Below are 25,912 nucleotides of genomic sequence, written 5' to 3'. Positions count from 1 at the left end.
TGAAGTATTCAAAGACTGAGTCTTGCCCAGGGGTACTTGTACTTTGAAAGAACAGACTGGAAAAAATAATGCCTTACTCAAAAGAATGAGATACAATTTAGGTCATATGTGAGTTCTAATATCTATTTCATCATTAATTTTCCTGTGACTCTGGGTAATCACTTGACCTTAACTTCTTCATATGTAAAATGAAAAAGCTGAACTATACCTACAGCCCCTCCCATCTCTAAGTCTGTTGATCACTATTCATGAAATTTCAGACCTCTCAAAAAAATCCATGAGACCTGGAATCTGAAAATCAACTTAAATGGCAGCAGAAGAAAATCTCCTCACTATAGTTAGGTCTGAAAAGGAGATCAGACTGAGGCTTACCTCCAAGTGAACAAATTCTGGGGCTACTAACAAGGAAGAGCCATGGTCATTTATTCATTCATTCAGTAATCCAGTCATTCATTCAACAAACAAGCTCTATTAGAAAATCAGGGATTTTTAACATGGAGGAGAAAAGACTCAGGGCCATGGTCACTACCTCCAAATATTTGAAAGGCTGTCATGTCTAAGAGGGATTAGATTTCTACTTGACCTCAAAGGGTATGACTGGGAGGAGTGCGCAAAAGTTGCCAAGGAGCAAATTTCAGCTTGACATGAGAAAAAACTCCCCAATAATTAAGCAGTCCAAAAATTGAATGGACTGTCTTAGGAAGTAGTGAGCTTCCCATATTCAATTGGAGATCTTCCAATGCAGGCTGGATGGTCACTTAGCAGAGAGATTCCTGCTTTGGAACCACTTTGACTATACAGTCTCTGAGCTCCCTTCCAACTCTGAGATTCCAGAACTCTGCAGTTTGTATTGTGCCTGTTGTGTATTAGGCACTGTGTGGAGTACAAAGATGAACAGATACAGTTCCTTTGCCCACAGAGCTCCCAGTCTAGTGGAGACTCCAAAAATGGTTACAAACAACCATAGTACAAAGCAGATATGACTTTTTTAAAGACTTGGAAAGCACAAAGAAAGTGTGATAAAATAAATATCCAAGGAGAAAGGGAAAGAGATGGCTTTCACTTGGGGAAAATCAACAAAGCCTTCCTGGAGGAAATGACATTGAAGCCAAGCCTTAAAGTTTGAATGAGACATCAACAGGCAGAGATACTAGGAGAGTACACTCCCATGGGAAAGAAGGAAATATCTCAGGGTCACAGAATAGCTCACATCCCTTCCAAGTTCAAGAAAATTAAATTTTTCTTTAAGTTATTTATAATTATTAAAGTATTCAATCATATTTTTATTGCTTTTCAAAATGGTGTGGTGGTAATTGGGGCAAATTGTTAATAAATTTGGGGTTTAGCTGTTAGCATTTAGTCTGTAAAAGGCAGGGTAGTTTAACTCAGACTGGAGACAAACTTGTGCAATAGGTGATTTTTGTGGTGCTACCAATCTTTCTTGGCATCTTGTGATACACTGGAGATTATTTTCTGGACTAATAGAGCTCGCAGGCATGGTGATTATTTGTTCAGCCTGGACATGGTTCACTTCCAGAATTCAATCCTAGAGAAAATAAAAAATTCACCAACAACACAACCAAGTCCCATCCCCAAATTTTCTAACCACTGGAGCTATCCAAAAATGGAAAAGGATGTTTCAGGAGGTAGTGAGTATCTTTTCACTGAACCATTTATGGGCAATATTGGGTGGGGGGGGGGGTGTCTTCCTGCTTTAGATAAGGGTTGTACTGGATTGTGCCAAAATGCCTCATTTAGCTCCAGGATTCTAGGACTATACAGCGCATTTTAGGGATGATAAAGGGAGTTTTAGACACTAACAACAATAAAGGAGGTTTTAGAAGTCCCTAAGGAAAAAGCTATGTCTTTTCACCCTCTTTCCTTTCCTTTCCTAAGAAACTTTTGGAATGGGAAGAGAAACTTAGAACTGACCTCCCTCATCCCTTTGTCCATGCCCAGCCTCTACCCTCTGGTTGTCAGAAAAGTCATCAGGTTGCTGCTGGCAAACTTGGGCCCACTTTACCTTAAATACAAGTTCGACAAGGCCCCTCATTGTTGGAAGCCCCAAGAGAAGCTTCAAAGGGTCTCATTAGCTTGTTCCAGGTGTGCCCTAGTACTTTAATTAGAAATGTTTTATTAAATGGCAAGAGCAACCAAATCTTCCCCGTGGTGTCTCCTGCTGCTGGAGGGCTGCCCAGCTGTAGTGGGTGCTGGGAGAAACAGATACTTCCATGACATTCAAACTTCATCAGAAATTCAACACCAACATTCTCTCTCCTGGCTGATTGCTTTGAGACTGCACCCTGAGCCAAGTTAAGTAAATCCTCCCCAGCTCCTTTGCCTGAGTTTTAAATGTTGATGAGAAAGAGCTGGAGAAACTGCTCTCTCACTCTGAGAGTGCTGACATCCAGCAGAGCATCGCCAACATCTTTTTGCTGGTTGGAGGAGCAATACAACCCATGCTATGTTCCTTTTAAGTTTATTCCAACAGGCCCTACTTGGTTTATGTGTGATTGTCTTATTTTCCCTTTTTATTTCCAATTTGCTTCCAGTTTATTCCAGAATATCAAGTTCTTGCTGTTCAGAGCCCTTGTGTCTGCCCCTCCTTGCATCCTATCTCCCATGTTGGTGTAGTGGTAGATCATTTATTGTGGGTACTTACCTCTCTACACTCATGTTAGTACTAACCTCTCCCTCCACATTTTCTCATTCACCCTGTTCATATTTTAGGGAAAATGGGACTGCTGTAGGTTTTATCAAACCAACCTATTTGTTGTAGTGAGAAGCATGTGGTGACAATGTGTGACATGAAAAAAGGAAGAGGCTGGTTGAGACTGGGCATGGCTACAGCATCAATGGTATGTGGACCTAGGTTTTCTTCCCTTGTACCACCATTGTGATGAGTGGAGATGTTGGTGGATGAATCTGTCAGCGTAGAATCAGGACTTCTGCTGCTCCAGAGCCCATACATGTTATGCATCAAAACTGGAGAAGAATGTACTAAGGAGGCCGTGGTCAGCTTCATCTCCATTCTCTAGCTGTCCATCTGAATTGTGCCGGTTCTGCTCATTCCCAATTCCCGTCCCTAGAGAATAAGACCTGATGGTAGGCATTAGGCACACAGAACACGGTGGGATTACTGTCCATGCTGTCTCCATAGATCTCTGAAAGATGTCCAATAAGTTTAAGACCTTCCTCGTTTTTGTTTCTGCTTTTGTTTTCCCGTACGGGATCATTGGAGTATAGACAAAGAGGAAGAACTTCTGAGATCATCTAGTCCAATCTTTGCACTTTATAGATGAATAAACTAAGGTCTAGAGAAGTTAGTGACTTGTCTAAGGTCACATAGTAGGAAATAGGAGACTTGAGATTTGAATCCAAACCCTCTGATACCAAATCCAGCAAAGATTCCAATGTCACATGTGATCTTTTTTAGTCACACCCTTAATAATGTCCTTTATGCCATTTCCCAAAAGCAAGTCATCACTGATTTTTTTCTAGCTTCCTAAAGATAATAAAAGATCAGTGTATCTGTATTGTGAAAGGTTGAGATAGGTTTTTTCTCTTTTTTTATTAGAAAGTCAGAAATTATAATCTTGAGTTTATATAATAGAACCCTCTGATAACAGTCTTATGAGGAAGGTAGTATAATAATTATTAAGCCTATTTCAGAGAGGAGGAAATTGAGTTTCAAGGAGCTGTGTTTATACATATATACATATACCTACACGTGCATATAAGCATAGAGCACCATCTCCACCGATCATATGTATTGCTTCCTAAAGATCCTCTGTTCTGTGAAATCCTAAGAACCAGGTTCTGCTGAGAAGGCTTCCCAAACCAGAAAGGACACCCTGAACCCATCATGCTAAATGGATGAAACTCAAAAGGGACATACATATAACTCAGGGACCATCAACTCAAGTCTAAGGACAATGCTTTTTCTTATACCAGTTGGGAACTCTGGTTCATATTTCCCTGACATTATCTAAGAGAGATTTTCCTCATCCAGAAGGATTGAGGCTTTTGTATCCCCTGTTTAGCTAGTAGGTGCTAGGTTGACCTCAGTCTGGGTGCCAGAAAGTCTAAGAGGACAACACGTATGTCTCTAGGGGGACATATAGGCAAATAGAATTGCTTTGTGTTACTCCAGTAATGGAAAAGAAAACTTAGCTTTTTCTTCTCCATCCCTCATGTGATGTTATGAAAACTGGTTTCTGGTTTCTCAGTCAGCAAGAATAAAACAAAACTCTTGACTTGTTTAATTTTAGGATCTGACAATGTCTTTCTGAGATAGTTATCTTCTTATAGGACTTAGGTGTGAAGTGAAGAAGGATATACTAGGCCTGTCATTGAAATCTGGTGTGGGCTCATGCCTCAAAATTCTATGGGGCCTGGCCACATAAACCTCAAAATAGACCCAAGAAGTCTCTGAAGTTTCATCTAACTATAGATTCCATGCCCATCTTCCACAGCCCCTGCGGAAAAGACCCATCATTTACAACCTTCCCCAATGGAAATGGACACTTGACTAGGAGACAGAATTGAGCTCAATTCCTGACTCTAACATATTTTGGGACCTTAAATAAGTCCCTTCCTCTCTTTGAGCTCCTATATCTCTTTACTTGCCCTCACTTCAGGCCCACCAGTGTATAAGATGAAGTAAGATAATGGATAGGATCTCATTTCTATAAATTATAAAGCATTAGGCACATATGCTTGATTCATTGTCATTGAATCAAAAGTTGCAAGGAATGCAAAGAGGCATTGCCCCTGCTTGTAGGGAGTCTCTATTGTAGTAAAGAAAACTGGGACAAAAGTTACCATAAGGTAGAATAGGTAAACATGAGAAGTGCAGATGACTTTACACGAGTTTCGAGGAAGCTTAAAGCTCCATGTGTTGTGATTTAGGGGTACTGATCATCTACCAAGTCATGTGATCTGTTTCAGTGGCAAGAGAGCCCAGACTGCTGAGAGCCTTAAACCTTAAAGCACCAGAGTAAGTTGGCCCCAGGAGAGCTAGACTTTTTGCCCTTCCTCGATCCTACCCTACCTGCTCTGTCCTTTGTGCTTTTCCATGTCCTTTCCGGAAGGCCTCTGACCATCCTCTGCCTCTCAGTTTCCCTGGCTTCCTTCAAGTCTCAGCTAGTCTCACCTTCTGCAAAAAGCCCTTTTCCAGTCCCTTGCAATCTCAGTGCCTCCCATCTAAGACTCCCAACTTATTCTGTGTAGATCTTGTTTGTACATGGCTGTTCCCATATTGTCTCCCCCTCCCCATTAAACTGTAAACTCCTTGAGTGCAGGGACTGGTTTTGCCTAATTGGTGCTTAGTAAGTGCTAGTTGACTGGCAGCCCATAAGAAATTGATCATAGTTATTTGTGTAGGTTTTTAGCTTCCCTATTAGATTGTAAGCACCCTGACACACATCATATCTCATGCTTACGTCCCCAGTGCCACACACAGGGCCAAGACCATAGTAAGCCCTTAATAAATTTGTTCAATTGAATTTCTAAGTCTTGTGGTGAGATCCAGATCTAAGACAGAGCGTGCATGAGGACATTTTGAACAACACTAAGACGGAGGAGGGAGAGGTTCCGACACACAGCCCAAAAAGCTCCCCTCTTAGGTAAGCAGCAGTTAGGAGACCATGGTGTTATGGGTGGTGGGGAGTAGGGGGGACAGAAAGAGTGCTGGATTTATAAATCAAGGATGTGGGTTCAGAGCCCAGTTCTGTTACTATTTCCTTAGCTTACTCTCTTTGGGCCTCAGTTTCTCATTTGTCAAATGAAAGGCATTGGGTTAGGTGGTCTTTAGTGTCCCTTCCAGCTCAAATCTATGACACTTTGAAAGCGGAATTTAATGGCAACTGTGCTTAATTATATTTTCATAGTGCTGAGTTTCTCTTGTCAGTCACTGCTAAGTCACTGTGAGAGTTCCTTGGGGAACGGACCCCAGAGTGTGTGTGTATGTGTGTTTATATGCGGTTCTGTCTAGATGCTGCGGCTCTCCCGGATCCAGGCTGCCCAGAGCCAAATATCATAGAAAAGAGCCATGAATCCTGTCCCTCTTGATACTGCTGTGATTGGCTGACCCTCATCTGCTAGTCACTGCATGGCCCCACTTCCTCTTCCCCATCCCTAGTCCAACAGAGGTTGAAATCTTCCTTCCAGGCTAATAGCTCCAGGCAGAGAATCACAGAATCCTTTGAACTAAGGAAACCTCTCAAGGTCATCTAGTCATCCATCTTGCCTCTGGACAGTACTGTAGCTAAATAAATTCAAGGAGACAAGAGAGAATATTTCTATTCTGAAATGCCTGCCTTGTTGGATGACTTAAGATAAACCGACAAGGCCTGGCCTGCCTTGGCCTGGGCCTCTCTGTACTTCCTCCCTCCTCCCCCCAGCTCTTAGGACTGTTGAATGAAGAATATTTGCTTAAAGATCGATGAATATTTATCAGGATAGGGAGGTGAATAAATCATAGTGAACAAGCACCTTTGTCTGGAGGCCCAGAAGTTCTCCCTGACTAAGGACAGTAATGGCCAGCCCTTGGAGATCCTGGGTTCTGGACAGGCTCTATCTTAACTCCCACATGACCAAATTATGCTTCCTGTAAGTTGCACTCCACGATTTTGGTCAAGACTCTGTTCTCAACCACAGGAAGTGATGTTTGGAGTGATGCTGGGACAGGCTCTTTCCCTATACTTGCAAAATCATCACAATGAAGAAAGCTTCTGGGGGTGGTGGTTCTTTTAATGTTGCCAGTAAATCCTCTGTTTTACATTAAAAAAAAATCAAGAGCCCCACCCCCCCCCCAAGTCATATAGCAGTGAGAGAAACACAAGACACAAACTTGATGAACTGCTAATAAGCAAAGAGGTGGCTCTATCAGATAATTAAGTGTGAGAAGAACCATTCTCAGCCACTGGGGAGCTGCTCTAATGTGCAATGCCATTCATAACTTATCTAAGTACTGGTTTTGGGTCTCAACAAATACTGCCCTTACCCACAGCCTCACAGTCACAGTCACATCCTGTTGTTTGGAGAGGGTCCTTCTTGTCTCTACTAACCCATCTGGTGCCAAAGTGAGGTCAAGAATAGTTACAAAAACGTCTTCCTATCAAGACCTGAGTCATTGATGGGGAATTAAACTGTGATCAGTCTGATGTTTTTCTAGGACACTCAATAGACTGACCAAGAAGACTCATTTCCAACCACTCCCCAGCCCCGGAAATACACTGGGCTGTGAGTGGAACTGTCTATATGAGGACTGGTGATTGGAAGGGAGGAAGACATCCTTGGGCCTAGCATCTCCTACTCAAAGTTTGCTCAAAAAACCCTGGCTCAGCCCTGGGAAAAAGTCTTGGTAGCAGATGCTACTAGATGCCAGGATGGGCTTGAATCTCTTTGGATGGGGCTGAGCACATTTGGAACAAGGTCCAGTGTGTCTTGAGTTCATTCCAGGGTAATGATCATGCTTATTCTTAGGAACAACCCAGAAAGAAAGGCCAAGGGCAGGAATAAGCAGAGAGAAACCAGGACCTAGGTCATGCCTGGCTTCTTGATCAAGGAGCGCTCTTCAGGGAAAGAAATGCACACACAGGTTCTCCAGTGGGCCCCTGAACGAGACAGCAAAGCACCCTGGGCACAGGAGCCAAGCACCAGTGTGTCCTTGCTAAAGCAAGGTTTGGAGATAATGAGAAGGAACTTCACCATGATACTGAGGCCCCTCAGCATGGCAGTGTTTGGCATATGCTGTGGAGAGAACAATGAGTTATCCAGATGAAAAAGAAATGTGAACCCTGACTTTCCTTAAATATATTCTTTTAGTTTCAAAACTAGATTCTATTCAACTGAGAGCAAAAATGTCCTTCCATCCCAGGGTAGAAGGGATGGATGAAGAATAAAATATTAGTACCATCCATTCACAGTGAGAGGGAGGGGACATCTCCTAGGATCAGAACTAGCATAGGAACTGAGTCCTTTGTTCCTGATCCATTTTGAAAATGAATGCATGCTCACCCCACAATCCAGCTACCCCCAGTTAGTTAAAGACCAGTTGTATCTCTCGGTCCAAAGGCAATAAATAACCCAGGTTCTCATGGGTCTACTTCTCCTCCAGGATCACCAGGGGCAGAATCATTTTCAAACAATCTTTTTTTCAAACACTAAATGAAGTGACAATCTTCCTGGGCTAGAGGGGAAACATCCATCAGCTGGGCTTGATGGAAGTCCTCAGAAGGCAAAAAAATTCAAATCCTATTTTGTTTCTGTTTTCTCTAATAAGGAGAATGATCCTCAGACTAAGGAATATAGAACAAAAATAGTTGACAGAGTATTTGAACCCGAGGATACTGAGGAAATAGTAAGAGAGTGCCTCGTTGTCATCAATGAGTTTAAGTCATCAATCCTAGATGAATTATATTCCATATGATTTCTTATAGAAATGTACTAGTGATCTTTGGAAAACTATGAGAATGGGAAAGATGCTGCAGGTCTGAAAAGAACCAAATATCCAGATTTTCAAAAAGGAGAAGCATTATTTTTCCAATAATAGGTCAGGCCAGGCATGGTAAGGCTGCCTATGATCCCTGCTGCTGAGGAGCCTGAGGCTGATGGATCACTTGGGCTCTGACCTTCTGGGCTGCAGTAGGGCTCAAACCAATCAGGAATCTATACTAAGTTTGGCACTCGTATGCTAAACCCGGAGCAGATGGACACTGGGCTGCCTGAGGGGGGCTGAACCAGCCCAAGTCAGTGAGTTAAAGTGTCTGTGCCACTCAGTGTTAGTACTGGGCCGTGAATGGCCCTCCACTTCCAGCCTGGAAGAGACAGGGAGACCCAATCTCAAGAAAAAAAACAAGCTAGAAGTCAATGAGTTTAATTTTCATTCTAGAATAAAGACAGAACTTTTGAGTGTCTAGAAATCCCTGGTTTCCTTGAAGATTCAACTCAAGTAGCACCATGGCTGCTGGTGCATTCCCTCCCAAGGTTACCAGGTAGGTGCTCTATGTGCATACATGTACATGCAGCTAGGTGATTCAATAAATAGAGCGCTGGACCTGGAATCAGGAAGACCTAAATTCAAATCTAGCCTCAGACACTAACTAGCTGTGTGACCCTGAACAAGTCACTCAGTCTCTGCCTGGGTTTCCTCACCTGTAAAATGGGGATGATAATGTTCCCTACTTCCCAGGGTTGTTGTGAGGATTAAATGATAACATCTGTAAAGCACTTAGCACAAGGCTTGGCACTTAGCAGGTGCTGTATAAATGCTTTTGTCCTTCCCTCTGGGTGTCTATGGATGTGTGTATAACACATATGTATGTAGGGACACTTATACATGTGCATGTCTTCACCACTATCAAGAAGTACTTTTCTTAAGGGCACAAACTTTTTCATTTGTCTTTGCCTCCTCAACAATTAGTACTGGGCTTAACACACTTAATAAGTCCTTCTGATTGACTGATTAGAAAGGGAAACTGACCCCAATGAAGCAGCCTAGGTTCACCAAGAACTATTTATGAAAATGAACTTCATTTCCTTTTCTGTCAGGATTACTCAACTATATATGAGGAGAATTCCATAGACATAACATTCCTGAACTTCAGCAACACCTGACAAAGTTTCCCAGAATAAATGTGTGGGTGAGACAAGGGCAATTTGGTGACCATAAATAAGACAGTGTCACAAAGGTAAATTCAGAATTGGTTGAATGACCAGGCTCTGTGAGTAATAGAACAGTAGTAGAATCCATCCATAATGGGCTGGTGTCGACCTGGGGGGACGCTGCTAATGGAACATCACAAGGCTCTGTCCTTGGCACTGTTCTGATCAGTGACATGAAAAAGGACCATGTAGTCACTGTTACCATGTTTATCAGAGATTTACAGATGATGTAAAACTAGGAACTGCAGCTAACCTATTGGATGAAAGAACCAGGATCCCGAAAAGTCTCTACTGGCTAGAGAAATAAGCACAATCTAATTAGATAAAATCTAAAAGGGATACCTACGAAAGTCATAAACTTGCATTTTAAAAAATCTACTGTATAAGTACAGGAGCAGGGGTGAAGTATACTTCATGATGGTTTCAGTTTAAGGGGGGGGGAAAGACCTGGAGGTTTTAATGGATGCCAAACTCAATATAAATCAACAGTGTGATATGGCAGTCAAAAAAAAAAAAAAAGGAAATACAATCTCCAGCTGAATTCCTAGAAGCATGATGTCTAACAGGAGGGAGATGGTGGTCCTGCTGTCCTTTACCCGGAGTACTGTGTTCAGTTCTGGGTACCACATTTTAGGAAAGACAGAAACATATTCAGACAGGGTCAACTAAAAAAATCATATACGGATCAGCTAAACGAACTGGGAAAGTTTAGAGTGAAGAAGAGAAAATTAAGGGGTAATAGCTTTCTTTAAGTATTTAAAGGGATGATACATAAAAGAGACATCAGAGTTATTTTGATTGACCACAGTGGGCCCTGCTAAAAACAAAGTCACAGTGAGTGAGGTGTAAGAAAAGCCCCAGATTTAGAGTCAGAAGACCTGGATTCAAATTCTGGTTACACTATTTACTAGCCATTTGACTCTGGGCAAGTGACTGACTCCCCTCTCTCTGCCTCAGTTTCTTCATCTGTAATATGAAGGGATTATAAGGTACCTCCTAGCTCTAAATCCTTTGATCCTATAGGCAGAAGTCACAGGGAGTCAGATTTCAGCACAGAAGAAGGAAAACCTTCCACATAATCAGAGCTCTTCATGGTGGAATGCGCTATATTTAAAGGTAGTGAGTTCCCCTTGACTGGTGGTCTTCAAGAAGAGGCCAGATGACCACTTGCAGGGAACGCCATAGAAGATATTCCTGTTTAAGAGTACTTTGGGTTAGATGACCTCTGGCGTCCCTCTCAGCCCAGGGATTCTTTGATTTTATGACACAAATGGAAAGCAGAAGGAAGGGAAACAAAATGAGGGTTTGCCCTTTGCTGGACAGACTCCAAAGAGTGTTCACCAGAAGCAAGACTTCCACTGAGGGCTTCTTCTAGCATATTCTCCATGACAATAACAAGAAAAAAGGTGTCACTGTGGCCCCTGAGCTGGGTGCAGAAGGTTGGCTATTATGCTCCCTCCCCATTATGCCTCCTCCCACTGGCAAGCAGAGGGGCCCTCACAGCCCAGGTCCTATGCAAGATCAGGAAAAAGTTCACAAAAGCAGCCCTAGAAAACAAAGTCAAGGACTCCAACGTGGGTCAGTCAGCCAATAGCACCTTAAGAAGCCAAGAAAAGAAGCTTACTAGAGAAGTACTTGTCAGTAATAAGGGGCAGAGAACAGACCTTAATCCCTCCAAAGGGAGAGTTTAAATATTTGTGTTAGATGGCCCAAGCAAAGTCACAGAGTATGGACACCAGTCAGACAGAGGAAAAAGATGTGTTCAAAATTGAGTATGTCAGAGTGATGTCAGGAAAGGAAGATGAGGAAACAGGCGGCCCCTTCCTCCTTCCTGCCTGGTTACAGCAAGGAATGGATACCATGAGATGCCTGTAAAATACAGAGAAGGAGACCATCTTCCTGGCAGATATTTAAACCAAAGTCTCTAGTAGGCCTCAATCTCCTCAAAAAAAGGAACCATTACCAGTGGCTACTTTGTCCACTCTGTCAGGGATAAGAAGTTAGCCAAAGTACTAAGTACTTCTCTCCCTACTCCTACCCATAGGTAAATATAGGAAAAGGAACCAGAAGGCCCAGTGTACCCCAGAGGGCTGCTCCAGCCTGACCAGAGCTAAGCTTCAGCCCCTATTCTTGTGAAACAGCAGCAGAAGGTAGCCATCTGTTAGACTTCTTTCCCAGACTTTCATGACTACAGCTTCTGTGGGAATGCTGCAGATGCCCACCAGAAAGCTGCCCAGAGACACTTCTATAATCCGAATTCTCCAGAGGATGTGGCCAGAAGGATAATGAGGAATGGGCCAGGGCCCAGCGCTGTCCGAATTCTGGGCCACTTCCTGTTGTGGGAGCACAGTGTTCTCACACCTGGGGGAAGCTGCTGGCCAGACGGAAGGAGAGTCTTTTGGCTCTCTCATTCTCCTGAAAAGAAAACATCAGAGTAACTGAACACAGAGCCCCGAGTTCCTTTTAAGGAAGTCTGACTAGGTTTTCCCTAAGACCTCAATGTTATCCCACCCCTAGGGAGACTCCTAGAGATCTGGTGGGTCTAAGGAAAGGCTCATTGGGACTTCTTCTCATTCCCAAGCCTCCTCAGCATGGCAGTAGGAGGAGGCATGTTCTCTTTCCTTCCACAGACACAATGCCTGTGGCATGGTTATTAGTTGCAATTACCTCCCCAGGTCTGACTGACAGAAGGCATAGGCTTCCCTAGCACTGAGAAGGAGGCAGTATTTAGGTAAGTATCATGTGATGTTTCAGAAACCTGCTAGCTCTGGCTGTGCCCAGGCCTGCCAGACACAAGCACAGCTGCCCTGACACCTCATACTTACGGTGTGGCGGCGTCTCCTCTTGGGCTGGTTGTATTCCTGCCCATAGGCAGGCCACGGGAAGCCCTGAGGAGTCACGGAGCCACCACTCTCATGTTCTGTCTCCTCCACGTCTGAGTCCTCCTGCCTTGGCCGAGCAAATAGCCTCTCAGGGTAGATCTCCTTTAGCCAGCCCTCAAAGAAGACCTCCAGGCATCGGCCAGCCTCAGCTACCTCGGAGTCCGGCTGCACAGGGAGACAACCACCAGTCAGTCCACTGCCTGGTGACTGAAGCATAGAGCATGGGAGCCCCTGCCTTAAGCACACTGAGGGAGTGCAGGCCACAGGCAGGACACTTGTGGACCCCAGAGCAGATACAGTAAGTCACTATTTGGTCCACTAGCTGATACAGACAATTTCCCTGAAGCTCCCATTTTAAAAACTGTCTTTTAATTGGGCTAGTTAGAGAACACGCTTGTAGCCCACTGGTGTTATCTCCCTCCTCCATTTCCCACCTTTAGGAAAGACTCCTGGATTTGACATCAGAAGACTTTACTATGTGTGACCTCAGAAAGTTGTACTGCCTCAGTGGCTCTCAATCTCCTCATCTTCACAAGGAGAGGGAAACAGCCAACTTACAAGTTCCTTGACATCTCTAGAGCCATGATCCCCCTTTCTTGCTCCTATGTCTGTGCTTGCCCAAAGCCTAAACACAAGGCCAAATACAAAGAAATAACAGACACTGTGGACCTCCAGGTGACTGGCAGGACTCACGTAATTGAACTTTGCACAGTTCCAGAACATGAGGCGAACATCAGCCACCACCTCCTCTGGACTCAAGTAGTGGGCAATGTCTTTCTTCTGGAGCTTTCTCCGGATAATTGATAAATCCATGGGCCTCTTGATGATCTGGTAATAATGCCGAGCCTAGAGTGAGAGGGGAGGAGGAAGAGAAAAGAATTAACAAAGGATAAGGTGGAGGAAAAAGAAGAAAAGGAGGGAGAAATGGAAGGATGAAGTGAAAAGAGAACAGGAGGGAAATCGAGAAAGTGGGCCAGAGGGATGAGAGGATGGACAACAGGCTTTGTAAGTCCTCAATGCTGTCTGCAAGAACAAGAACCATGTGTGAGCAATCACTGGCCCAGTGATTCCCCTCAGGAAAAATGGAACCAAGAGCATCCTTCTAAAGCCACCCTCACTGACCAGGGCAGGGAGGCCTCCTGGGAAGAGGCCATATCACATGCTACACATTGCATGGTGAACCTCAGAGAAAAGGAGGTACTCTGGGGATCCCACCATCGATGTGAAGGCCTGGCACTTACCAGTGGACTGACAGGCTCATGGAATGGGAGACTGAGGCTGCTGCAGCACAGGGACAACACCAGCTTCTCACATTTCTATCAAAAGCAAAGTTGACAAGGATATTATTTTTGTTAGAGTCTGGGAAAGTAACTGGAGGTGAACTAAGTAATGCTCAAGCTGCTTAGAGATCTCCTATGATTGGCTAAATCTTTTCTCTCCTATGTTACTGATTTTCCTTACCTAATAAAGGAGATCAGCCCAAGAGACACACTAACACACTGCTGGTGGGGCTACGAATCGGTCCAGCCAGAAAGGCAGAGTGCCCCCAAAGCCACTGATCTGTGCATATCCTTTGACCCAGCTATGTCAACTAACCTGACCCGTACCACAAAGAGCTCAGAGAAAGAGGAAATAGATGCACACCTACAAAACTATTTACAGGAGCTCTTTTTATAGCAGTAAAGACCTGGAAACTAAGAGGGTGCCCCATCTACTGTTGGGATAGCCAAACAAATTATGGTGTAGTGGGACAATAGAATAGCATTCCCTCATAAGAAGTGACAAAATGAGGCAGCTAGGTAGCACAGGCAAGAAGACCTGAGTTCAAGTCTAGCCTCAAACACTTACTAGCTGTGTGACCCTTGGCAAGTCACTTAACCCCAATAGACACAAAAAAGAAAAGAAATAATGACAAAATGGACAGTTTCAAAGATGCCTGGGAAGACTTGTATGAACTGATACCGAGTGAGGTGAGCAAAATCAGGAGAACAATGTGTATGATAACAATATTATGCAGAAAACAATTTTGAAAGATGAGAATTTTAAGTAATGCAAGGACTAACCTTAATTCCAGAGGACTAATGATGAACCATTCTATTCATCTCTTAATAAAGAGGTAAGAGAATCAAGGTGCAGAATAGCATATACTTTCAGACACAACCAATATAAAAATTTGTTTTGTTTGAATATGCATTTTTGTTATAAAGGTTTTTTTTTCTTTTTCAATGGGGAGAGGGTAGGCAGTCAGAAGATAGAATAGGAGAAGGAAGAAATGAAGGAAGGAAGGAAGGAGGGAGGGAAGGAGGGAGGGATAAAGAAAGAAAGAGAGAAAGAGAAAGAGAGAGAGAGAGAGAAGGAAAGGACAGTCACTGATAAATCATTTTTTCTTTAAATGAAGAGAAGAAAATAGAAGGCAGACCAGAAAAAAGCAGAAATAACTAGGTCAGCTGTCAAAGCTACCATCTGAACTTACTATATACTTAAAAGAAAAGCCAGCTATCCATAATAAGGATGTGCAGTTATCCTATATAATTCTCTTTTTCTGACCTACTATGTCCACGGAAACGCCCATTTTATTTTGTGTTGGTTAAGTTCAGAATAAAAATAAATTTAAAAAAAGAAAGAAGCCCCACCCCAGTGACTGACTATGAGAACCAGTTACAACAGTGTCAACAAAAACCCGATGAGAAGACACCACTTCACTTCTGAAATCTTCCTGTAAGTACAGCAGGTAGCCAAGTTTCCTTAGACTTTATAAGGGAACTTCTCCTGAAGTGGTGTGTGTGCCATCCCTGGCCGTAGAAGCTCAGTCTCCTTGTTAGGGGTCCCTCAGAAACATCTGCACCCACCTTCTGATCATACTCGCTCAAGCCAGGGAGTAGACGTCCTCCAGGACTGGTGTGGCCGTATCGAGTATTGTCACAATCATATTCCACCTCTGGCTTTGTTAGGCTCCGACAGAGGGTGCACACCCACTCACCCCTAGAGAACAAGAAACAGTGTCAGTGCTGACGTCACTGATCACTGGCACAGACTGGAACAAATGCAGAAGTGTACAGACTGCTACAGAATTCATTCACGGATATCTGCAAAAATATTTAGACATGGGAAAGGAACTCTTCTTGTGGTAAGAGACAATACTTTCTACACATCAGCCAGTCCTGCTTGCTAATTTGAAAACAAATCAATATGGCTCCCACCTATCTTTCCATTCTTACATAATATTTCAATAATTTAAGCTGACAAGTGTTTGTTAAGCATTTACTGGGTCCAAAGCACTGAGCTAGGAAAGTGCTGGGATACAAAGAGAAAAGGAAAAACAGTCTTCCCCCTCTAGGAAATGACATTCAGTTGGAGAGAGAGGAGGCAGAAGATCTAAACAGGGAAAGCTGTACATGATCACTTGGGGACAGAGCACACTGATGACTGGGGGACCATGACATCTTCACCATAGCCTCTCAGCAGAGGCATGAAGGGAAAGCCTGGAATACTCCTCCTCACAAACAGGCCTTTCCATCTGCAATCTCCATGCCTTGTGCAGCTGAAATGTGCTCCATGCTCAGCTCCACTTTGTACAATCCTCACCTTTCTTCAAAGAACTCAGGAATCATTTCCAGAATGAGCCCTTTCCTGATGCTGTCAGTTACTAGCGCTCCCTCTCGAAAAGGATCTGCATAATTGCATGTATTTTGCATCTGCTTCTCTATGTACACACTGCATTTCTTCTTCCTCCCTCCCCACAACAGAATATCAGTTCCTTGAGGGTGGGGGCTGTCTCATTTTTGTTTTTGTATCATCTGTGCTCAGCCCTTACTAAGAGTCCTCTGAATGTTGACTCCTTTAAACTTTAGGGCTACCTTATAGTTACAAATTAATGAATCAAGCAAGCACTCATTAAATACCTACTATGTGTCAAACCTTGTGTTAGGGGTTATGGAAACAAATGAAGACAAAAACTATGCTCCTTGAGCATAAGAGAGAGCTTCATGTTTGAGGAGACCTGAGTCTGCCAGGAGGCAGGACCAGAGAGTATACAGAAGGTAGGAAGATGTAAGAAGCCTGGAACAGCAGAATGGGGACAGCCTATGAAGGGCTTTAAATGCCAAACAAGAGAGTCTTAAATTGAGACAACAGGGAGCCCCTAGAGGTTACTAAAGAGGGGGTGACTTGGTCAGACCTGTGTTCTAGGAAAATCAATCTGGCAGCTGTATATAAGATGGGTTGGAGAGGGGAGGGCAGAAAACAGTAAGGAAGCTACTGCTGTAGTCCAAACTAGAGGGGCTGAGGATCAGAAGGAGGATGGTGACCGCAAGTAGACACAAGGGGGCATAGGTAAGAAATATTGTGGAAATAGAAGCAAGATTTGGCAAGTTCATGGACATTTGGGAGACAACACCCAGGTTGTGAGCCTGGGTAGCTATAAGAATAGTGGGATCTTCAACAGTAACAGAGAAGTGTGGAAGAGGGGTAGATTTAGGGGATGACCCCGTCAGGATGGAAAATCTAGAAAGAGCCTAAACAGATCCATAGTTCCCAGTCCGTCTACCCTCTCTGGCAAGACAGAGACCTCAGTGCCTCAAAAGGATTTTCTGGAAAGAGCATGGTGGGGGGCACTGCCCTTTCTTACCCAGGAAAGCTGAGCAAGGCTGGAACATGGCAGGAGAGGTGGTACACCTTGGGGCAGTGATCACAACAAAGCAGCTCCCCTCCATTCAGACACACAGCACAGAAGTCCTCATTCTCAATCGGGTCTGTGTTGGGAGCGGAGGGAGATTTCTTGGCTCCAGGGTTACAGTGGCTCCTTTGTTCCCCAGGAGATGCGATCCCAAACAACGGCAGCTTCGGTCCAGCTGGGAAACCTACAGAGACATTTCTCTCCTCTGGATCCTCAGCCTTAGGTTTCAAAGCATCTGGCAAACTGTCCTGGTTGACCTTTGGAGAGAAAAGAAGAGCAGAGAGTCTTAGCAACCTATTCTCTAGCCCACTTCTGCTTAGGGCCCTGCCATAAGGAGATGAAACAGCCTGGGAGAGGTCAGAAAGGGAAACAGTGATACCTCATCATATGAATCCATCACAGGGAGGGCCACATGACCTAGGAAGTCCAGTTGTGGGAGGAATACTGACTGATTTCTGGTGCCTCCTTTTCAATCTAAGCTCTTCAGGAGCCAAAGGAGGGTTGAGAGAACTGGAGCAGAGCTCTCTTCCTCAGCCCACTCTACTACCTATTCTCCAAGGACACACAGGTCCAGTCATTCTCCACAGACCCCTCCTGCGTATGAACTCATGCTGGTATTCTCAGGGGCCATGAGGCTTAAGATACGTATACTGTCTGACGGCATGGCCCAAGGGAAGGTCAGAAGCAATCAGACTAATTAGTGGAGTCAATGGACCTGGAAAGTGACCCCTGACCCTGTCTACTGGGCTGCCAGGAGGAGAAGTACAATCACAGTAAAGAAAGAAGAGAGCCAGGAGCAGGACATCAAATTGTGAAGTCAGAGCAGAAGATCTCCAGGGCTTTTCACCTCCTCTTTGTCCGCATGATGTAACACCCAAGCCACCATGGTATGGTGTCCTAGGTCATTCCTTTCAGAAGTAAAGATCTGTGATGAAAGGGCCTTCCCTGGTAACTGGTTTGGGAATAGGGAGGAGAAAAGGAAGCAGTGAGATGGGGAGAATGTGTTAACACTGTTGTAGGGTCATGTAAATTTAAGGATTTTTAGTAATGCCAAAAACATGCTGTCTCTGGAACCTGGAAGTGGAAACAATATATTAGAAGCATTACATGATGGAATGGGCTGTCTTGGCAGTTTATGAGCTCCCTTTCACTAGAGGTATATGGGATGAGGTCACTTAGTCCAAGCCCCTTATCTTCTAGAGAAGGATACCATGGACCAGAGAAGCAATTTATCTGAAGTCACATAGGTGCAACAGAATCAGAATTTAAATCAAGGACAATATTCTTGGTACTAGGCCATCCTGCTCCTTCAAGAGAAGGCTGAAACCCCAACCATTGGAAATCAAGCTTCAGAAAGTGGGTGAACTAAATTATTTCTGAGGTCCTTTCCAAGTCTGACATATTAATCTTTCTTTTCCCCTTGCCCAACCAATGCCTTGCTGCAGATGCCACAGACCAGGCAGAAAAGCAAAGATGGCAGTGACAATCCACATCTAAGGACAAGTATCTGCTCTCCAGTGTGCTAAGCCCTGATAGTAAATGGAAGGCAAGGTGAGATATAAGAGGAAGTTTTAAATGAAAGAGAAGTCTAGACTGGGATGGAAAGAGCCGAGTTCATGAAAATAAAATATCATAGAGCCCCATTAGGTGTGGGCCTGGGCCATAGGACCCACAGCTGGGGTAGAAGAAACAATCTGATCATCTAGGACTAGTCAGACAAAATGATCAAGAAAGCACCTGCTTCAGGTAAACCAGCCAGGAGAAAGGCCAGAAGAGGTGAAATAGTGAGTTCAGATTCACCAGAGGCTAAGGCTCTCTAGACAAGGGATGAAAGGGTAAGAAGGTCTGAAATATGAAGGAAATGGATTTACAGCTCATTTAGGAAAGGCTTGTTTTTGTTTTTGTTTTCCTTATCTGGGTCCAGGGGAATGGGAGAGGAGACAATAAGAATCCAGAAGATGCCATGAGTTGGCTGGGCCCTGGACAGGAGGGCCAAAGCAAAGGGATGTGACAAGGCAGGGGGCAGCTGAGAAAATTGTCGGGGGTTTCTTTCTCACTCCCTCCCCTACTGTCCAATCCCAAGTTTCATGGCCCCGCCCTGGTGGTAAATAAATTCAAGCTGACTGACTGACTAAGGCACTAGAGCCTAATATTTCTCCCTTCATTGGAGCACTGAGATTTTTTTAAAAGCTCTAAGGCAAGGGCGATGCTCAGCCCAAAGAAATGCACCCCTGATGGTGGCATATCTCAAAGGAAGGTAACCTCGAGGATGACATATCAGGCTCCACCATGAATGACTCTGAGCTCTCCTTCCATTCATGTCCTGACAATGTCTCTGGACAGGAAAGGCTCTGGCCTGGAGGTACCTTGATGGACATGCTAGATGACTTTGCCCCACACTCAATGACCAGCAGGAAGGTCCCATCCTGCTCCCTCTGCAGTTTAAACACCGGCAGTTCCCCCGAGGCTGCTGAGCAGATCTTCAGGCGCTCCAGTCGAACATAGGGAATCTTCAGCTCTTTGGAGCAGTTCCTAAAGTCAGTGAAACAGTATGAGGATGGGGTAAGAGCCTCCAGAACTTCCCAATCCCTGTGAGTCCTCCCCTCGCTCTACTCTCTCCCTCAAGGACAGACAAGGCTAGATTGGACCACATCTCCACAGAACAGGCCTGAGCTCCAGAGATAGGGGTTTCAACCAATTCCTTGGCTGTTGAACCTAGCCGAGTTCTCCCAGATACTAAAAGTTTCTGAGTTCCCAACCTCCTCTTGCCCCCCACCTGATCCTGCCAACCTCAAGAGATCTGAGAACCCAAGTCAGCTCCAGTGGGGTTAAACAATGTCACTTGGTGATGTTCTTTGAAGAACAAAACAGGAAGGCAACTTCCTGCTGCAATAGGCATCCTCAGGGGCTACCCGGAGCCTTTGCCCATGTTATCTGGCTAAGGAGCTAGAAATCTTCATGTAAGGTCTTTTTAGCCTCATCAGCACTGAACTTTGCGGTTCTAAAAATTATTGAAAATGCCAAAGCCATAAAGAGAGCCTCTGTGTCTTCTGGGGCAGAGATTGATAGGGAATGGGGGGTCAGATGTTTGATAGCTGCATCATTATCTAAGTCATTTGGGATCAGCAGCAAAAGGGCAAACTTCTTTTCTCTTAGAGAAACTTGCAAATGACACTTCCTTCATGCACAGAGAAGAGAGACTAATTTGTTACCTGTTGTTTGGATTCTCTTTCATGTCTGCCTCCAATGGCTCTTGTTCAGAATTGCCACAATCTAGGACAGAGAAAGGGAGAGCTCATCTCTAATAACCCGACAACATGGTTACTGCACACCTATACCCGGGAGCTCATACCCCCTTAAAAGACATCTCTCTCCTTCACAGCGTACCCCAAAGATGGTGAGGGAAGGCTAAAAATATGCCAAGATGTCTTCAGAATCACACAAGGTAGTTCAGGACTCACTAATAACCAGAGAACAGGTGGATTACTGGGTCCTCAAAGGCTGAAAGGGCTAAAATATCCAGATGTGCTCTCCTGGGAAAGGTCCCAAAGTAGCCTCCTTGGACTGAGTATTATACACTAATTGGGTCTCTCACCTCTACTAAGAAAGACCTAGCCACATCCTAACTAAACCCAGTTGGGGATCAGAGCTCACTGTGGAAGATACTATGATAACAGGCCTAGATGGAAGGCCTGAAATTAGTCTAATTAGTGTGAAAACATTCTTCTCAATACAGACCTGATGACTCATCTCCATTTTTCATGGCATCAGGAGGCTGATATAAGGAAACTGACCAAAGGTTTCTCTACCTACTATAATTTTCTTTCAGTGTTATGCAGGTAGCAGACTCTCTCCACACATTTTAATGTAGCAATAACTTGGCCCCTACTTTCCAGAGATATAAGGTGGCATTATGGTAAGAACAGTGGGTACCTAGGTTCTTTCCCAGATCTGCCACTACTAGCAATGTGATTTCAAGCAAATCCTGCCCTGTCTAAGCCTCAGTTTCCTCCTCTGTAGAACATAGATTCCCATCTCACAGGTTTGTTTACAAGTACTGAGTGAAATAAGATATGTAAAGGCTTTGGATCCATAAGTAATTAAAGAAATATGAATCATCATCATTTAAAGCCTCTGCTGACCCTGTCCCCTCTGATGTGTTTTCCTAAAGGACTCAGCAGCACTATGAGGCAAGAGAGAGGAGGGAGCCTGCCCCAAAGGGCTCGGAAGGGGACTGGAGCCCCCAGGAAGGGAAGGGGACTCCTCTTGTACCTTCTGTGTGCCAAAGAGGCTTCACAGTTGTGGATGGCAGGGGAGAGGCACTGACAGCTGGCACTGGGGGAGAGGCAAGATGCAGGGGTTTCTTCACTGAGAGATTAATCGGTTCCTCCAGGATTTTTTGTAAAGGAAGAACTAATTCTTCCTGAGCACTTGGGCAAGCAGCTGCTGTGTTGTGTCCCAGAGAGTCACTAATGGGCCTGGAATCTTCATTTTCCATCTTGAACAAAAGGAAAGAAGACAGAAAGAGAATGAAAATGGCACCATTAGTCAGCCTTGCACCATTAAGCCTGGGGCTAGAACAAATCTTGAGAGATGACCAGCATAGCAAGAGAGAGAATCAACGTTATGGAACCACAGACTAACAGAATCAGAAGGGCCCTCAAATATCCTCCAGCCCAACCCCTAAACTTAACAAATGGGGAAACTGAGGCATAGCATTTCTATAGGCTCCCCATCCCCATGCTCACATATCAGAGGGACTCACCTTGCATGGTGCGTTACCCAAGAGAACATCTCCCAAAGACAAGTGGCTGGCTCCATCCCCAGGGTGCAGGACCCAGGTGACTGCTGGACTGTAACTGGGCACTGTTTCTTGCTGTGTGTCAGGGGCAGGGCCCATGCTATGGGAGCAGGAGCTAGGTGTCAGGCTGGTCACACTCTGGATCTGGGGCTCCATGGACTTTCCTGTTCTTGGAGATGATAGTTCCATTTCCAGTGTGTTGGAGAAGCCCATTATACTCACTGAGGCTGAGCGCTGGGAAGGAGATAAAATATGAGTCAATTTCCAAAGGAATACTAAAAGTTCACATTATGTATGGATTTACAGCTACAAAACCCAACCTCACAAAAGCCCTGGGAAGGAGTATGAGTCCAGTTAGCCATTCCTGTTCACGAGAAAACCAACACCAAGGGAATCAAAGTTCAAATTTGATTACTAACGCTGTGGTCATCCTGCCATCATCCTGCCCTCTGCCTCACATGTGACACATCAGCTCTTGTCCTGCAGCCTGGCACTCTTGACTGTGACACCTGGTCTAAATAGCCACAGACCCACCACTCTGAAGCTTGACCATCTTCCTGCCATGGAAACTCATATATACTCTCCCACTCACTCTACTTTATACCTCTTGCTCTGGGGATAGTCAAGTCAACACTGCCATTCCTGGAAAGGCTATATCAGTCAAGCACCCTTATGACTCCACTTTCCATCTCTGTCACTAAACAGCAGCTCTTACTCCCCTGTATGTACTGTATTTCTCTATTAGAATATAAACTTCCCTGCTCTAAATCACTATTGATCAGAGAAATGCAAATTAAAACAACTCTGAGGTACCACCTCCCACCTATCAGAGTGATTAATATGACAAAAAAAAGGAAAATGTTGCATATTGGAGGGGGTGTGGGAAAACTGGGACACTAATGCATTGTTGATGGAGTGGTGAACTGATTCAGCCATTCTGGAGAGCAATTTGGAACTATGCCCTAAAGATTATAAAGCTGTGTATGCCCTTTGATCCAGCAATACCACTGCTAGGTCAATATCCCAAAGACATCCCCAAGAAAGGGAAAAGTACCTATTTGTACAAAATATTTATTGCAGCTCTTTTTGTGGTGTCTAAGAACTGGAAATCACAGGGATGCCCATCAATTGTGGAACGGCTAACCAAGCTGTGGTATGTGATTGTGATGGAATATCATTGTGCTGTAAGAAATGGCAAGTAAGGGGGGCAGCAAGCTGGTGCAGTAAGTAGAGCAATGGTCCTGGAGTCAGGAGGACCTGAGTTCAAATTCAGCCTCAGACAACTAACACGCTTACTGGCTGTGTGACCTTGGGCAAGTCATTTAACCCCAATTGCCCTGTCTTCCTCCCTCCAAAAAAAAAACCAGAAAGAAATAAGCAGGATGACCAGAAAAAGCTGGAAAAACTTACATGAACTGATGCAAAGTGAAGTGAACAGAACCAGGTGAACATTGTAACTGAGAATGACTTAGCTCTTCTCAGCAATACAAAGATCTAAGACAATCCCAAAGGGCTAATGAGGAAGCAAACTATCTGCCTCCAGGGAAAAAACAGATATTGATTGAACACAGACTGAAGCAGGCTATTTTTCATTTTCTTTCATTCTTTTTCTTTTATTCAAGTCTTCTCTTGCAAAATTACTAATATGGAAATGTTTTACATAATTGCATATGTATAACCTATGTCTGATTCTTACCATTCTCAGGGAGCGGGGAGTGGAGAGAGGAACTTTAAATAAAAATGTTCAAAAATTGGGAGGAAAAAAGAATGTTAACTTCTTGAGTACAAAGGTTATTTTTTCTTCTATATTTATATTCCCAGTCCTTTGCACAGTGCCCAACACATAATTAATGCTTAATAAATACTTTTTCCCTCCATTCATTCCCTGAACCTCAGCTTCACAGGTAAAATGAGGGAAGGGAACAAAGCAGATGGTCTCTGAAGTGCCTCCCAGTCTCTGATCCTACGAGGTCCAAGGTCACACAGCCAACAGATGTCACAGCTCGAACCTGAACTTTACTCTTCTGAATCCAAGTCCGTTGTTCTCACGTTGTTCAGGGATTTGCCCAAGGTCATGTAGTTAGTAGTTTTCTTCCTCTGAGCTCCCCTCCACCAAGGTCATAGCTACAATGGTTGTCTGGAGTTCTGCCCCATAGAAGAAAGCCCCAGCCCACTGGAAGCCTTCCTTGTGCACTTATTCAAATCTCTCTCTCTCTCTCTCTCTCTCTCTCTCTCTCTCTCTCTCTCTCTCTCTCTCTCTCTCTCTCTCTCTCTCACACACACACACACACACACACACATATGCACACACACATGCACACATGCACACGCATGCACACTCATGTTTCTTTCTCTTTTTTGCTTTCTGTATTGCCCCCTCTTCTCATCCTATCTTTTGTCCACCTGTCCTTCTGTCTTACTTAATTGGATATTCTATGGCTACTCTGGTGGATTTGTGACCTCCCTTTAATTGGTGTTGCCTCTGCTAGTATAAAGGACAACCATCTACATCTTCTAATCCTGTGGAATTCTTGCCCAAGTATCCCATGAGGATCTATTCAAAATGGTAAAGGTAGTAGGGCAGCATAGGAGCAGTCAAAAGGGCTGACTTTGGCAGCAGAGGACCCAAGGTCAAATTCCAGGCTTGCTACTTTTATTCCTTGTATGATTCTGTTAGAGCCTTCTCTGGGCCACAGTTTACAAATGGAAAATAATGACTTGGGCTAGATGATCTCTAAGGTACCTTCTAGATCTTTACCTACGATCTTAAGTTCTTCTTCTAGTTGGTGGGTTCCTAGTCTTTGGCAGGAGGAGTTCTGACAGGGTTATTACAAGGGAATCTGGGAATCTATGTAGCATAAATAAATAACATGCTTCAAACATAGTTTACTATTTTTCAGATAAAGATGGAGGTTTTTAAAATTAACAAACCAGAGTATTACCACAATTGCAGGTAGCTTGGATATAATGCATATTTCAGATGGCAACCTCTATTAAGAATACTGTTGTAAAGGTTTTATAGATGTTACATCTGAGCAACTGTAGTAATACTCTGGTCTGTGACCCAAACAGAGAATGTGATACTCACTTGCCTTCATCAGAGGAGCTCTTCCCATCTACTGATATTCTGCCTATACTAGTCCCCCAAGTTAGCAAATTCTCACCCTTTCTTATTCTCCCCATCCCGATGATGCTGAACACTGGTCTACTGATGCCTTTTACCCAACCCCAGCTGCTTGCTTTCTCATCCCAAGCAACTTCTCACTCCTGATCTGATCCTCCTCCTCCGGTGTCCCACTCTACCAGCCCGCCCCTTCCACTATGCCCTGTGCAATACCCACATCTACAATTATAAAACTTCTCTACATTTTAGATCTCTTCTTCTCAAGCTCCTTCCATCTTCTGGCTCTCACTAGGACTCAGCTCCTCCCTGATGACATGACATCCCAGGTTTTCATTTCCAGTACACTGACTGTACCTCTTCTCATACTCCCTGACTCACTGGCTTACTCCTTAACTCCCATTGATGGCTATTATTTACCAAGCTCCAAAACATTCTCTGTCCTTCCTCAATGAGTTTTGTGCCTTGTTCACAGTATTGCTCTCCACCCAAAATCCTGCCTCATAAGAGACAACATGTACATTGACATTCCTTCAAATACCCTAACCTCCCAGTTCCTCAGTCTGTTCAACTTCAATGAGCAGAAGCTCCTGCACCTCACAGAGATGGTCAGGCCAGTGATCTGCAATCCCCCACAGATGCTCCATTCCCACAATCAAGGATTCTGGACTTCCTCTATCTGACCACAATCTCCTATCGTTCTATCTCCCCCTGTGGCTTATTGTTCCCAAATCTAGTCTTTTTCTTCTCCATGACCTAGTCTC

General features: G+C 44.2%; 1 protein-coding gene across 4 annotated transcripts in view; it reads right to left on the bottom strand.

Annotated features, from left to right (window-relative positions):
• Positions 1–1,215: 1,215 nt before the first annotated feature.
• TRIM66 (tripartite motif containing 66) overlaps positions 1,216–25,912 on the bottom strand; it is a 103,934-nt gene continuing 79,237 nt past the window's right edge. For all 4 annotated transcript variants that reach the window (XM_072619495.1, XM_072619494.1, XM_072619497.1 and 1 more), the window contains 10 exons: positions 21,992–22,261; positions 21,499–21,724; positions 20,439–20,499; positions 19,593–19,758; positions 17,179–17,483; positions 15,401–15,533; positions 13,793–13,867; positions 13,245–13,397; positions 12,495–12,716; positions 1,216–12,084 (listed from right to left, as the gene is read on the bottom strand). In XM_072619495.1, the coding sequence (XP_072475596.1) occupies positions 12,025–12,084; positions 12,495–12,716; positions 13,245–13,397; positions 13,793–13,867; positions 15,401–15,533; positions 17,179–17,483; positions 19,593–19,758; positions 20,439–20,499; positions 21,499–21,724; positions 21,992–22,261 (1,671 nt within the window). In that variant the 3' untranslated portion in view covers positions 1,216–12,024. The remainder of the gene's footprint in view (positions 12,085–12,494; positions 12,717–13,244; positions 13,398–13,792; positions 13,868–15,400; positions 15,534–17,178; positions 17,484–19,592; positions 19,759–20,438; positions 20,500–21,498; positions 21,725–21,991; positions 22,262–25,912) is intronic.

Source organism: Notamacropus eugenii, chromosome 6 (genome assembly GCF_028372415.1).
Source record: "Notamacropus eugenii isolate mMacEug1 chromosome 6, mMacEug1.pri_v2, whole genome shotgun sequence".
NCBI lineage: Eukaryota > Metazoa > Chordata > Mammalia > Diprotodontia > Macropodidae > Notamacropus > Notamacropus eugenii.
This window is presented reverse-complemented; position numbering and strand designations above follow the sequence as displayed.